The 15,368-nt window shown below is 40.7% G+C and overlaps 1 protein-coding gene across 1 annotated transcript in view; it reads left to right on the top strand.

Annotated features, from left to right (window-relative positions):
• Window positions 1-4,099: 4,099 nt before the first annotated feature.
• PLB1 (phospholipase B1) overlaps window positions 4,100-15,368 on the top strand; it is a 177,337-nt gene continuing 166,068 nt past the window's right edge. The window contains exons 1-6 of the mRNA XM_027850366.1: window positions 4,100-4,109; window positions 4,235-4,293; window positions 5,796-5,862; window positions 8,069-8,127; window positions 11,263-11,300; window positions 12,334-12,377. Coding sequence (XP_027706167.1) covers window positions 4,100-4,109; window positions 4,235-4,293; window positions 5,796-5,862; window positions 8,069-8,127; window positions 11,263-11,300; window positions 12,334-12,377 — 277 coding nt within the window. The remainder of the gene's footprint in view (window positions 4,110-4,234; window positions 4,294-5,795; window positions 5,863-8,068; window positions 8,128-11,262; window positions 11,301-12,333; window positions 12,378-15,368) is intronic.

The following is a 15,368-nucleotide window of genomic DNA, read 5'->3' as shown; positions in this document are numbered from 1 at the left end:
GCAGACTGTCACAGCTTGGAAATGAAGCAGGTCAGAAGTTCTCATGCTAAAAAGCAGTGGGACTGGAACCATGAGTGACCCCAGCACTTTTAACTTGGGAGAGATAGGGAGACCCAGTCTCAAAAGAAAGTTTCCACTCTCAGATCAGTGCCTGGAACTTTGAGCTGGGCCCTCTTATTAAAAGTGATACTGCAAGTCAGTATCTGAGTAGGTTGTCTTGCCAACTTTAAAACCCTGATGTTTAAATTAAAAGCCAAAATTTATACATTCCTTTCGAAATTTACAAAGAAGTTTCTTCACAATAACCCTGTGTAGTAGGTGGTGCAAATGTTATTATCCCCATTTGACAGGAAGAAAACGAAATGTCTCAGAGAGAAGAAATAATGTCCATCTGCCGTCTCCCTGTCACATAGACTGTCCTCTATACCCAGAATGCATTTCCTCCTCATGTCCACCTCCCAGAATCCCTAGCTTCTTTCAGAAGTCAGCTTAAATTCTACCTTCTACAAGACGCCATTTCTAGATTTCCCCGTTACCTCCACTGCATTGTAATTTCTTAGTATATGTTTTACATATACATACATGAATGATAGTAGTACTAGTAGTGGTGGCCAGAATTTAGATAGGTCTTTATGGTTTGCAAAACACAACACAAATATCATTTCATTTTATTTTTATAACAAGCGTGGTAGGTAGGTGCTATTAGTATCTCCACTTTTCAGATGAAGAAACTGAGGCAGGTGGAGGTTAAATGACTTACCCAGGGTCACAGAGTAGCTAGTAAGTCTCTGAGCCTGAATTTGAACTTGGGTCTTACTGATTCCAGGTCCAGTACTTTATCCACTCACTGGCCATAGAATGCAAAATCTTTGAGGGAAAGGAGTGTTTCATTTTTGTCTCTACATCCTGAGCTCCTAGCATAATGCCTGGCACACAGGCAGTATATAAATGAATAATGCTTCTTAATTGATTGATTAGCCTAGAGTCATTCAACCCCTTTTCTTTTTCACAAAATTCAATTTTATTTCAATTTCAGGTCCAAATTCTCTCCCATCTCCTCCTCAATCCTCCCCCAGTCCCTGTTGAGAAAGCAAGAAAAAGAAACTGTCACAAACCTGTATAGTCAAGCAAAACAAATTCCCATATTGGCATGTCCCCAAAGTCTCATCCTGCACTTTGAATCCTTCCTTTCTCTATCAGGAGGTGAACAGCATGTTTCCTCATGCATTCTTGTTTATTGTGGTTATTGTGATAACCACTGTGTTGATCAGAATTCCTAAGTCCTGCAAAGTTGTTTCTCTTTATGATATTGTTATAAATTGTTCTCCCAGTTCTGCTTACTTCCCTTTGCATCAGTTCATATATGTCTTCTGACGTTTCTCTAAAATCACCCCAATCATTATTTCTTACAGCAAACTTCATTCAGCTTCTAAGTATTGGAGCCATCAAACTCATGTATAGTTACTCTCATGTTCTTTCTACTCCACCATGCTGCCTTAAAATTCGTACTCCATAAGTACCCAAAGGTGGTAGAATCATCATTAGGGTCAAGCCTTTAGGGGAAAGGAATGGCAGTTACTTGGTGTTATCCTTATGAAGAAAGTAGGGACTTGAAGTCATCTAGTCTGTGCCTTTGCCTTCAGCCTGGACTGTACCAAGATCATTCAAACTAGTTTTCAGCTGCCCTTGTTTTAGTTTTTAATTGTCCTTGACCACTCTGAAGCATTTGACACCACTGATCAACCTCCTTCTTCTCCTGAATATTGTCTCTTCCCAGACTTTCCATGATATTGCTCTCTATCAGTTCTCCTACTTCTTGGGCCATTCCTTCTCAATCTATTTTGCTAGATCATGTCCTATGACTTACCAGGTCTTCAACTCCTCATGCATTGATTACTGTAATAGCCTACTGGTAAGTCTGCCTTCCTCAGACCTCTCCCTACTTCAATCCATTTTCCATTCAGCCTGTAAAGTTGTCTCTTTTGTATCTCCTGTACTTAGCACAATGCCTGGCACATATTAGACACTTAAAAAATGTTTGCTGAATTTGTTGTAGGACATAAAAAAGATTTTCATATATATCATAATTGTTTGGCCAATGAAAGACCTCAATTTGTTTAGTAAGGCAAACAAATATGATTCTAAAATGTCTAATAATGAAATATACCTTGCATTACCCGAGAAGGCTTCTCTTGGGGCTGAGGAGGAAGGAATAGGCTCATGGTTAGTGGCAATGATGTGAACTATGATCTCATTGTCATAAGTAACACTTTATGAACCCAGCTCAGCACCTTCTCTGCAACTTCCAAGTCAAAGAGGGTTTTCTAGAGCACTGAGAAGTATGACTTAACTAGGGTCACACAGACAGGACCGGAACCCACCTCTTCCTGGCTCCTTGGACAACTCTATCCACTACAGTTTGGCTGCCTCTAGTGATGGGTATATTTCTCTTTCTGGCAAGAAAAAAAAAGTCATTGATAAAATATTTTTAAATAAGTGGTGAAGAGAATATAAGCAAAAAGAACAGTTTTGTTATGATATTAAATTTATGGCACATACAGAGAATATATGTTATACAGGGCATCCCCCCACATAAATATTTTATATTATATAATATAAGTATTATATAATTAATTGGTAGTATTAATAAATGTTATATATTTAAAATATATACACATGTATACATACACATATACCAAGATAGATACAAACTTTATGATAGAAATTCACAGTTTCTTATACAATTTTTAAATTCATCTTTATATATTTAAATATTTGTGTTTGTTAATGACTATTGATTTCAATAAGACCCAGTTCTTGCCATCTAGTTGGGGAGACAATAATTAGTGACAAATATGATGTGGAAAGGAAACATCTTCATTAGGGCTTCACCCTAGTAAATCAGGCTTAGGAAAATGTAGCAAAAGGAGTTTACTATTACATATAAAGCATATTTATGTGTCATATAATATGTGTCATATTAATATGCATCAGCATCTGTGCATATTAATCATAGAATCATAAAATGTTGGATCTGAAAGATACCTTAGAAATCTAGACTTTTTTTTTAATAGGAAAGGAAATTGAATCTAAGAGAAAGGAAGCAACCTCCTCAAGGTCACACATAACAAGAGAAATTCTGATGGGTTGAAATTATAAAGGGGGATAGGCTAGTGTTGTATCAATGTTGACTTTACAATCCAGGTAGGATGCTCATTCTAATGGGGATCAAGGCATTTGTTAGACTTGGCCTGGCAGGTAGTGTAGCTTCGCTATAAGAAGATTGTCATATTTATATGTGCAGCCTCCTGTCTTGTGTATCTCTAAAAGTGATGAAAATTATGGGTACACTAGGATTTGCTTGGTGATAGTGGATAAATTCTTCAATAACATGACTATATATAGTTACATGTGACTTGCATTAAATGACATTACAACATACGCAATTTCAAAAATCGACCCAGAAACAACCTTATTACGTACACAGTGTACATTATCACCGTTTTAGAGATGAGAATACAGTTATCCATTCCACATTGAGGGGTTAGGGGCGCCTAAACCCAGGTCCCCCTGGATCTGGAAATTATGCATAAAATTTTTTGGCCCTCCCTTATAGAAGAAGTCTGAATTTTTTCTTTTTCTTTTATGGGGTGCTTACAGTTTTATACATTTCTGAATTTCTAAACTTTTTCTGTGTCATCTACTCACTCACCTTCACATGTTATCTACAGCTTCTATAAAACTCCCCTATTTAATTTCTTATGCTGGCCCACGATATATTGAAACCATGATAGGGAAAGTCCCTATGTAGAAAGGAGAACTATACTCACAGAGATTAGTGATAAAGGTTGCAGAGGCTGATGGAGCAGAGCCAAGATTGGAACCCAACTCCTGACTATTTCACTTACTCTGTTATTGTTACTAGACCAAACTAGAAATTCAGAGAGGAGGGAAATCAATGAGACTGAAGCAGTCAAAAAAGACTTCCTAGAAGATATAAGATTTGAAAGGGGTCTTGAAAGGTGGATAGAGTTTTCACAGGCAGTGAGGAGCAGGGTGAGCATTCAAAGCAAAGTCAATTAGTCAATGACGTTAGGGAATGCACAGAGGTGAGAATGAATGTGATAATGGGTCAAGGACATCAGAGAGGTCAAGCGGAGGGAGCAGAGGCTGCATGATTGGAGATCCTGCTAATTTCTACTAAAAAATGTTGATCTGTTATTTTTTCTTCCAGTGACCACTACCCAAGCTACTCTAGGAAATGACACCTGGGAAGAAGAAACATGGCTAGAGGTGAGGGTCTTGCAGAGTGTAGAGAACCAGGTCTTACTTGAATCAACAATTCTCTCTGGATCAATAAAGATTATTAGGTTTCAATAATGTGTTTCCTGTGGGAGCATTCAGGCCACTGACCTGGTGATGACCGTACAATCTTTTTTCACTTGGCACTTATCTTTCTTGATATCCTCTCTTTGAAAGGGCAACTCCCAGGAGTATCCAAAAGGGATGAGTGAATGGTTCTGGTATCTCTTTGAACCTTGAGACAAATAAGGTGACATCATATCCAGAACACCTCCAAGGCAAACACCTGCACTGGCACTTCTAGCTCTTTATGCAATCAAACATTCATACAAGAATTTGTTATTTGACTATTTTCCCTAATAATGGACTATCCCCCTGTACCCTTTTAGTGTTGATGGAAAAATGCCTAATTTTTTTCTCCTCAAAATAGTTCCTCCACTTACAAGGGGTCTACTATGATTGAAACAATATCAGAATTTACTTGAAACAACAAAAACAACAAGCATTTATTAAGTGCCTCCAAAGCATCAGGTATTGTGCTAGGTACTAGGGATAGATAGGAAAAAAAGAAAATACCTGCTCTCAGGGGCCTTATATTTTATTGGGGAACATAACATTCATCTACTGAATAAGTATTTATTAGAAACCTACAATATGCTAGACTCTTAAATTATAGGTGCTGGGGATTCAAAAACAAAGTAAAATAGCCCCTCCCCTGGGAGAGCTTATATTTGGGGGTTAACAATGGGGGACTGACAAAATGATCAGAGATTATTAAATCAAAAACATACAAAATTAATACTTGGTATTATAAGAGATTTGAAAAATACTATACATACACACTTGACCCCCAAGTAAGGGTCTCACTTGACACTCATAATAGCTTTGTGAGGTAGGTGCTTCTTTCATCCCCATTTTATAGATGAGTTAAAGTGGGGAAAAGTTGAATGACTTTCCCAGAACCACACAGCTAGTAAGAGTCTGAGGCAGGATTTGAACTTAGGTTCTTGAAACTTAGGTTTCTTGATTCTAAGTCCATCCCTCTATCCACTAGGCTACCTCAAAAAGAATTTGTCATTGTGAGTACTCATGCTGTTCCTGTCTCTTCAACCAATGATACTTGGCCAACCTTATTCAAGGGAGAAAACTTCTACTCTTAGGCTAATGCTACATTGACTCTTCAGTCCCCTTGCTTTATCCAATTGTACAAGGAACTTGCTCACATAACTCCCCCTCTAGCTTCAAAGGCCAGAAAATTAAATCTAGGTTTGATCATCCTCTTCCTCCTGCCCCACATACTCTTCTCTCCTAGGGTGATGCCCTGAGTACCACTGGCAGGTCTGTGGGCATATATTCTCCCCCAGTATGTGAGTGAGGTTACACAGTAGGCAGCTACAGCTTCTGTAGAGAAGAATGTGGTAATTTCTTTGGATTCTTTTGTATGTGGTTTCCATACAATGCCACCAGTATTTGATATTCCTTTCTCATTGCAGGTTCTGAAGAATTTCTCATTTCCCTGCAGACCAGAGGAGATAGTATCTAATGCTCCATCAGAGTCAGGTTGGTGCTTGAAGGCTATAGCTGGGTGGGCTATTCATTTATCATTGATGTTTCATCGATTTTGCCGATACCAAACATAGCCTCTTAGTTACTTGGATGCTGCTAACTGACTAGCCCACTCATCCCTACTTTTTATTATCTCCATACAAGGCATTTAGTCAATTCTAAATGTGGGTTGAGGGTAACCAATAGGCCTCCAGTCTATTGATGAGATGACTACCCCAGAGAAATGGGCAGATGAGAACAATTTGTTTCAATGGTCTGAAGGCAGCTGAAGAACCATGCTGTGAAGCACTTAGAGCTTAGTCAGACATTGAAGATGCTAAAGTCACCCACTGCATCCTGGGTCATCTTGTTATCACCCATCACCCACTATTTTACCCCAACTTTGATGTCATTGATTGTATTAGAGAATGAAGGACGAACAGCAGCCATCAACAAAGCTATCCAAGACCATCATTGAAAGAACTAAACCAGCATGGAACCTTTAGTTTTTGGCCTGGATAAGGAATCTTAGCAAGTTTTCTTTCCTATGAGTTGAAAATTACTGAGATTCACTGTACTATACTAGTGTATCTCAGTTCTTAAACTTATTGGTCTTGAGTCCTATTGAGTTTTTTTATTTATGCAGACTATATCTATTGATACTTGCCATATTAGAAATTAAAAGATCTTATTATGAAAATGGGGATTCCCCAGATCACATAGTTCTCTTGAGTGGCCTTTGCCTCTCTTCTACCAGGATTTAAAATAGACAGGTAGTTTAGTGGCTTGTCTACTCCATCCCTTTCAAGAGTCCCATTGCTTTAGGAGTTTTCCATCTTGAATTATCTGTTTTCCAGATATCTTGATTCAATTTAATTCAACTCACATCTGTTAAGTGCCTATTCCTTGCTTGGAAAAAATGAACCACTGCATGCCTTCAAGAAGCTTATATTTTATTGGAGGGATTACAAACACATACTGTATGATGGCAATAGTTTTTCACCTGGGGCTTTTCCCTTTGTCACTTTATATTGTCAGGATGAGAGCTGCTTCACAAACTTGTTTAAAGAACAAATCAATTCATCTTTAATTGAGAATTTCCATGTTATTATTGTATAGTTACATGATGACTTTGATCTAGTAAAGTAAACTCCTTGGGGCCTAAGTTGTTTCTTGGCCCAAGTTTTCCCTTTTTATCAATGTCAGTGATTATGCCAATGGTCTTCATTAAGATTCAGTTTTTGACAATGATAGTGACTTAGTCATACACAAGTTAGAGATGTGTTTTATTTGCTTACAGTTTACATGGGATCATACCATTTTTAGTATACTGTCTACTCTTAGGCAGTGTTCAAGTTAAAAGCTATTATCTTGTTAGGGCCTAGTCAGGAAGAAGGCATCGAAGGCATCATGGTGTGGTGGAAAGATCATTTAACTTGGAATCCTGGGACTTCAGTTTGAATCCCAGTTTTGCCCCTCATGGTGTATGACTTTGGGCAAATTATCTCACTTCACTACAGTTTCCCCATTTGCAAAATGAGAAAGTCACACTAGATGACTGGGACCTGGGGGGGAATTCTCCTTCTGGTTGTAAATGTATGTAATGTCATCAAATGGTTGCCATTTAAATTATGTTTCCTTATTATTACTGACTTACATTCTGGAGGGAGATATTTGTTGGGGAGTAGTTGGAAGGAGGGAATCAGAAGGATAAGAGTAGGGAAAGAAGGGAAGACGGAAGCAAAAGAATGAGTTGGGAAGGGGCAAGAACAGTGAGTGATAGAGTGAAGAGCCAGGTAGAGAGGAGAGAGAGGCCCTGAGAGATCTTTGGTGGTCTACTAGTTTGAAGAATGAAAGACTAGTGCATCTTTGGTGAGGGATGATTTTTTTCCGTTTCCTGGTTCCATTGTCCCCTTCACATTTATTTCTTGCTCTGGCTTTGAATGTTTTTGAAATCTAGAGGTAAAAGGAACCTCAGAATCCCCTCATTTTACAGTTCAGGCAAATGAGGCCCAGAGAGGTTGTGACTTGCCCACACAGCTAGCGAGTGTAATGGGTCGTATTTGAATCTAAATCCCAATGGTTCCAATCTCTACACTCTTTATGCTGCCTTCCTTCTTCTAGTCCTAAGCAACAGTTCTTGTGAGATTGGCATTTTCCATGTGGATTCTGCCTGGGAATGTGAGTCTACTCTTCCTAAATAGGATTCTTGCCTTCACAGTTCATACTCTGAGAATTTCTGACATCAAAGTCGTCGGGGCCATTGGGAACCTAGAAATTGTAAGTACTTAAAGCAGCTTGGGGAAGGATTTGAGATTTAGCATGGGCGATAATCAGGGCTACAAACCTGAAAACAAGATCAAGCATTGAATATAATGGCATTAAAGTTGGCAATACTTTGGTTCAGATCCCAATCCAGGCACTTAGTATTTGTGTGACCTTGTGCAGTTTGCTTAATTTCTCTGGGTCTCATTCTCCTCATCTATAAGTTGAGGATGTGTCCTGTAAAGTCCCTTCCAGTTTTAAATCTATGATCCTAAGAAAGGAGAATAATATGTGTGTTTAAGAAGTTCTAGAAAAGCCTGGGGTGGGGGGGGTCTGGCCCTTTCTGCCATCTAAATAAAAGGAAACCTACCTAGTTCCTTTAATGAATTCAAGTCATCTCTTCACTCTCCTGGTTGTTTCCCCTCTGAATATTCTCTAGTTTGTCAATATTTTTTCTTAAAATAAGGAGTCCAGAACTGAATAAAATGGTAATCATGTGGATTGACTGGGGCAGAGGACAGGCCAACAATCACATCCACTGTTCTGGAAATTATGCTTCCTGATGTATTTTAAAAAGGCATTACAGTTTGGGGCTGTTGTGTTTCACTGACTCATAATGACGCTCCACTTGAACTCCTAGATCTTTTTTTTTTCCCGAATCTCCCCATCTTGTAGCTCAGTCCCACTATTGAGCAGCCCAGAAGCTTTGACCCCTCTAGTCCTGACTGTTTTGCCCTTCCTTAGGGCAGCCTCATGGTATTGGGGCTAGATTTAATGCAGATGGACACTCAATTGGCCCTGGTGCTGCAGAACCTCAGAGCTCCTGGGCTCAGTAACTTCCGACTCCATATCCCAATAGCAGAGATTATAGGCACACACCACCATACCCAGCTTCTGTCTCCTAACCAGGCCTCACCCATTTTGTACTTAGCAAGTCTGTTTGGGGGCCAGATGTAAAAGAAAATGCATCAGCATCTGTGCATATTAATCATAGAATTTTTTTTAAATAGGAAAGAAAAGAGAAAGGAAGCAACCTTCTCAAGGTCACACAGATAGTCAATGACAGAGTCTAGATTTACAGGATCATAGATTTAGAACTAGAAAGGACCTTAGAAGTCATCTAGTCAAACCCTCTCATTTTACATATAAGGAAACAGACCCAGAGATGGAAAATGACTTCATCTTAGCAGATATCCAGCATGATCACAGCAAGGCTCACCCGTACCAGGTTTCCAAAGTCAAACAAGTAGTAAATGGTAGGGCAGGAATTTTTGAACCCGGGTCCTCCAAACCCAGTATTCTTTTTAGCATTTCCCAGACTATAGGGAAGGGATGTCTAACAGACAATTTCAGAAACTTCCCGTTGACTAGAATGAAAGCTGACAGCTTACTGCCCCCTATTTTATGCTAAGAAATGAATATGTGTCTACGTGTGTGTGTATGAGAGAGAGAGAGAGAATAAATGAATTAGCATTGGAAGTTTATAAATATGTATGTATATAAATACACACATTGGAGGGAGTGAGGGATGGAGAGAGAGAATACCGGAAGTTTATAAATATATATATCTGTACATACATACACATTTGGCAGGCAAGGGAAAGAGCAAAGAGAGAATTATACACACATACATACATATATATGTGTATAGGGAGTGAGAAAGAACACTGAAAGTTTATAGTTATAGGTATATACACTGGAAGTTTATAAATACATATACACACACACACTCACAGGGATAGAGCGAGGGAAAGAGAACACTTGAAGTTTATAGATAGATGTATATACATGCATACACATGTGGAAGGCAAAGAGATAAGACTGAAAGTGTGTATGTGTATGTGTGGAACAGTGGAATTTTAAAAAATATATGTCTATTCATAATATATATTTATATATATTTACACAGGTGTTTTTAGGCTGTCTGGGGTTGCAGGGGATGGGTAAGGTGGGAATTGCTATTGGGAAAGATGCAAAAGTAGAGATTGAAATAATTGAGGGGGAAAAGGGCTTTGTGTGAAAGATTTGCTTTTCTGAAGCCATTTGTGAATTATACTAGTTACATTTCATAGCTAAGGAATTGCACTATGCTCTGCTTGTGTATTTTCACTCCATGCCAGAGTGACATCAGGCAGGGAAGGATAGTCTTCCAAAACCCAGTTCATTCTACCTAAGCCAGTATAGTAAGTTCTTTCACCCCTCCACCTACACTCCCCCTTCCCCCCACCCCCACATAAAGCAGTTCCCTCTCCCCTGCTGTTCTTGAACTGGCTGAGCTGACAGTTCTTGTCAATCAGGCCCCCTTCCTCCCTGACTGAGCCTGGGGGCTGTCATCTCCACTGAACAGAATACCTAGCTCCCCAGTGACTCTCCAACCAGAACTGGAATCCTTAATGGTGAACTGAAAGTTACCTTAGCCTTGGGCTTTCCCCCTGAAGCCAAAGCCTGTTATTTGGTTTCTGCCTCTGTCAGGCCCTGAGAGGAGGGCTCAGGGAGGAAAGTTCATGCTCATCAGGGGTCCTCACCAGCTCTGGTCAGACCTGAGGCCTGAATGACTTTGGGCCAATCTCTAGAAAGAAATCAAGCTGTGGAAAAAAGGAACAACTTTTTTATTTTTAAAAGGGGAAAATAGAGTAATGGCACTTTTTAAAAAAAAATTATGATTTCCTCACCATGATTCTAGTATGAATCAGTCAATAAGCATTTATTAAGCACCTACTATGTGTTAGGCACTGTATGAGGATACAAAGAAGTCACAGTATGAAGTGACCTCAGACACTGTCTAGTTCCATCTGTACCTGAATGAAAATCCCCTCTCTCTAACACACCTGAATTATGAGCAGAGTCTAAGACATACAGTATTCAATGAGCCCTTAGCAGTGGCAAAGCCAGGATTGAACTCCTGGTCTCCTGATTTCCAATGTATTATTCTCCAGACTGCTTCACACAGGTGTCTGGTAAGGGGAGGGAGCTGGCAATTTCTTCCCTTCCTCCCAAGCACAGGGTCCCATTGATCCTTTCCTGGATCTCAAGGGTTCTTCCCCTTGCTTCAGGAAACTAGTTGAGTTCAGAGGGGCATTGAGGCTCAGAAGTGGCCTCTGCATCATCGCTGCAATCCTTTGGATGATTCATCTCCTGTGTCTTTTCCAGACCCCAGATGCAAGCATCGACCTGAAACAGCAAAAATGGTAAACAAGAATTGTTGTTGGCATATTTGTGACAACTGGTGACAATTGCTATTGACACCCATGATGGCAAAGGCCTCATGCTATGTTGGGGGCTTATCACCAGGCAGGGCTGGGGTCAGAGAAGACACAGATGGGGGAGAAAGGGGCTAGATCTAGAAAACAAACTCAGTCGCTGAATTCCAGACTTAGAAGTGATCTCAAAGGCTGCCAGGTACAACCCATGCCTGAACGAGAATCCCCACACAATTTACTTGTCTGGTCAGTGGTAAGACCTCCAGAGAGGGAGAATCCACTAACCCTGGAGTCAGGCATATCCTTTTGAGGACAGCTCTAATTGTAGAAAATTTTTCCTGATAAGAGTCTGAATTTTCCTCTTTGCAATTTTCATCTGTTCCTCCTGCCTCTGACCACAAGAAGTCTCATCCTTCCGTATAGCAGCCCTTCAGATGCAAGTACAGTGTATGGTCTGATTAGGGCAGAGATCAGGAGAACTATCTCCACGCCTCTCTTAATGCAACCCAATATTATATTTGCAAGGTTGTTCTAGCAGACTGTTGACTACTGAGGTTGTAGTCCAGTGAAAACCCCAGATCCTTTTCAAACTGCTCTCTAAACGTGTCTCCTCCATCTTGTACTTCTGAAGTCAATTTATTTAACCCAGATATAATACTTTACATTTATCCCTATTAAATTTCTTCTGTCTTTAACTCAGTTTCCCAAGCTGTCAACATCCTGTGTGTTATCTCTCACACCATCTACAGATTTTACAAAGATGCTATCTGATTTTATCCAAGTCATTAAAAACCAAGCAAATGCTTTCTTAAAACCTCACTTGAAGAGTAGGGCTGTAATTCTCTCACTCAAAGGCATATGCTGGCTGGTCTTTTTTGTTCAAGGATACACCTAGAACCTATTTTTCTGAGCTGTGTTGAAATCAGAAATACTTTAAAGTCTAAAATGCAAGCAACAGCCTTACTATATTGCACTGCACGTGATAAATATAAGATAATTCCATCTTTACTTCTTTTTGCAGGATTGAGAGAAACCAAACAGAGACATGCACAGAAGTGGTGACAGGTAAGGTCTCTCATCCCATGTAGTTCTACCAACTTTTCCTTCCCAATCAATCAGTCAATCGACAAACCTCCTATGTGGTTCCTATGTGTCAGGCACAATAGAATGTCAGAGCTGATGTGGCCCTTAAAGATCATCTAGCTCAACCTCCTCACTTAACAAAGAATCTGAGACCCAGACAGATGAAAGGACTAAATAACAATTCTCATATGCAGGGCTTTAAGACTTTCTTCCCAGAATTACACTTGTGAGAAATTCAGTGCTGTTGAGTTGTTTCAAGATTTTCTTGGCAAAGATACTGGAGTAGTTTGCCATTTCCTTCCCCTGCTTGTTTTACAGATGGGAGAACCAAGGTAAGCAGAGTTAAATGACTTGCCCAGGGTCATACAGCTAGTAAATGTTCTGAGGCCAGATTTGAAATCAGGAAGAAGAGTATTTCTGATTCCAGGCGTGGCACTCTATCTGCTGTGCCACCTCGCTGCCCTGAGGGAGGTGGCAGGAACATCATATTATCCACATTTGACAGGTGAAAGAATTGAGCCTGAGAAGTAGTGTCTGACCCATGATCACACAAATAACAAAAACAGCCAGCATTTATGTATAGTTTTAAGATTTACAAAGTACTTTACACATATCATCTCATTTTATTCTCACAACAATACCAGGAGGTAGATGATGTTATCACCATTTACAGATGAAGAAACTGAGGCAAACAGAGTAGGTGACTTGTCCAGTCTCACAGAGTTAGGAACTATTTGAGGCTGGATTTGAACTCGGGTCATTCTGACTCCAGGCACAGCCCTCTATTCCCTGCACCACCAGCTGCCTCTACCCGAGATAGATGGGAAGGGTCCAAATCTCTTCACTGACTCCAAATCCAGTCCTCTATTCACTGTGCTACATTGTTTCTCATGAACACAATCTCGGGATTTTGAGCTGGAAAGGGGCCTTAGCAATAATTTGGTCATCCCCTCTCATTTTACTGAGACCCAGAGAGTTGAGATAACTTGGCTGGGTCACATCAGTAGTAAGGGCTAGAGCTGGGATTTAAACACAGTTCCCCAGTGCACCAATCACATATCTTTTCTCTCTCTTTTTTTTTGGGGGGGGGGGGGTGAGGTATTTGGGCTTAAGAGACTTGCCCAGAGTCACACAGCTAGCAAGTGTTTTGTGTCTGAGGCTGGATTTGAACTCAGGTCCTCCTGAGTCCAGGGCTGGTGCTCTATCCACTGCGCCACCTATCTGCCCCTCAAAGTAGCCAACTCTGATCATTGCTCTATTCAAATTAAATATGGTACTATGGGATCTATAGATGAAAAAAAAAAACATTTGAAGAAATGCCTTTATCCTCAAAACTTTACAGTTCACTTGGTTAACTGCCAATTAATTAACACATTTAATGAGTACCTAGCCTGTGCCAGGTGCTGTGCTGGAGGCTTTACAGATATTCTCCTCATCAGTGCCAGAAGGGGTTGAAGTTAGTTAGAGATGTTGAGGCAAGGCCAGCTGGCCACCCACAAAGGGGAAGATCTCTCCTAGAATTAGGCTGGGAAGAGACCAACAAATTTTCCAGACTTCATACTTTTCCGTAGGCCCTTGGGCAGAAGGGGTACGGAGAGACTGAAGCTGCACTGGGAGGCAGAAGGGGTACGGAGAGACTGAAGCTGCACTGGGAGGTATTTTTGTCCACCAGCTGCAAAGGCAGCAGCCCTGATTTGCATGATTTCTGAAGAATATTTCTTTAGTTTGTCTTGTGATACCTTGTGCATACAAAAGAGGTTTGCGTATCTGAAAGTGCCTGTTTTCTCCTTTAGCTGAAAAGTGAGGGATTCAGGTTGGGCCGTTCAGTCGTCATTCTGAGGTTTAGACCCTAGAAGGGCACAGCCAGGTATGCCAGGGAGTCAGACTTGGCATCAGAGGACCCTAGCTTTCGAGCTGGAAGAGAATTTAACTGACATCTATCCCAGGCAGCTGGGATATCATCATTTTACAGGATACTGAGGCTGCAGATGAAATGCCTTACAGAATCATAACTCTACAGCTTGAAAGGACCTTATGCTTCATCTCTCTAGCCCAACCTTATTTTACAGGAAAGAAAGCTGAAGCCAATGCCCCAGATCACACAGGAAGTAAATAGAAGACTCAGGATTTGAACCCAGGTCCTCTCACTTCAGGTCCAGAAGTCTTTTCATTGTATGCAGCTGCTTCCTTTAAACAGAAAGGTGCCATGAGACCAGAGTGCCAAACATAGGCTATCAGTGAAGTTTTATGCTCAGGAATCTGGTTCCTTGCAATCTAAACCCTTGAGTTTTGCCTCCGCAAATGGGCCTAATCGCTTTGGCACTTCATGGGATACGTGACTGGCCAGATTTACTCACTAGATCCAGGGATGTGCCCTATCCCACCCATCCCCTTCTGTAGCCACTTGGGAATAAACCCTTTCATTCCACAATTAGAGGTTGTAGCCTTCTGGTTTTAAAGATGCAAAGGAGCTTAGAGGTGATCTAGTCAAATACCTTCATTTTAAAAATGAATAAAATGAGACCCAAAGAGGGGATGTGACTTGGTCAAGGTCACACAGGCAGCTAATGGCAGAGTCAGGATTTGATCTCAGGTGCTCTGATTGCCAGTCTAGCTTGGATTACAGAGTTAGAGCCTGGGAGTCATTTACAGGGATCAGGAACCTGTGGCATCAAGACCACCTGTGGCCCTTTAGTTCCTCAAGCGTGGCCCTTTCACTGAATGCAAAGTTTGAATTTCAGTCAAACGGCTGCACTTGAGGACCTTGGGGGCCACTTGTGGCCTCAAGGCCATAGGTTCCCCATCCCTCTAGCTGAATCCTTGTTCCCCTCCTCACTTCATTGATGAGAATTCTGGTGCAGGTAGTAAGTAGTAAGTGGCAGAACCTAGGTTCGAAGTTGGGTCCTGACTCTCTGCTCTACCTGCTTGCTTTTCAAGGGCTTACAGTGGAATGCCTGGCTGAAGGAACGAACA

This window comes from Vombatus ursinus, unplaced genomic scaffold, assembly GCF_900497805.2.
Source record: "Vombatus ursinus unplaced genomic scaffold, bare-nosed wombat genome assembly UNPS02009062.1, whole genome shotgun sequence".
Classification (NCBI taxonomy): domain Eukaryota; kingdom Metazoa; phylum Chordata; class Mammalia; order Diprotodontia; family Vombatidae; genus Vombatus; species Vombatus ursinus.
The sequence above is the reverse complement of the archived record's forward strand: the minus strand, read 5'-3'. Positions and strand labels throughout refer to the sequence as shown.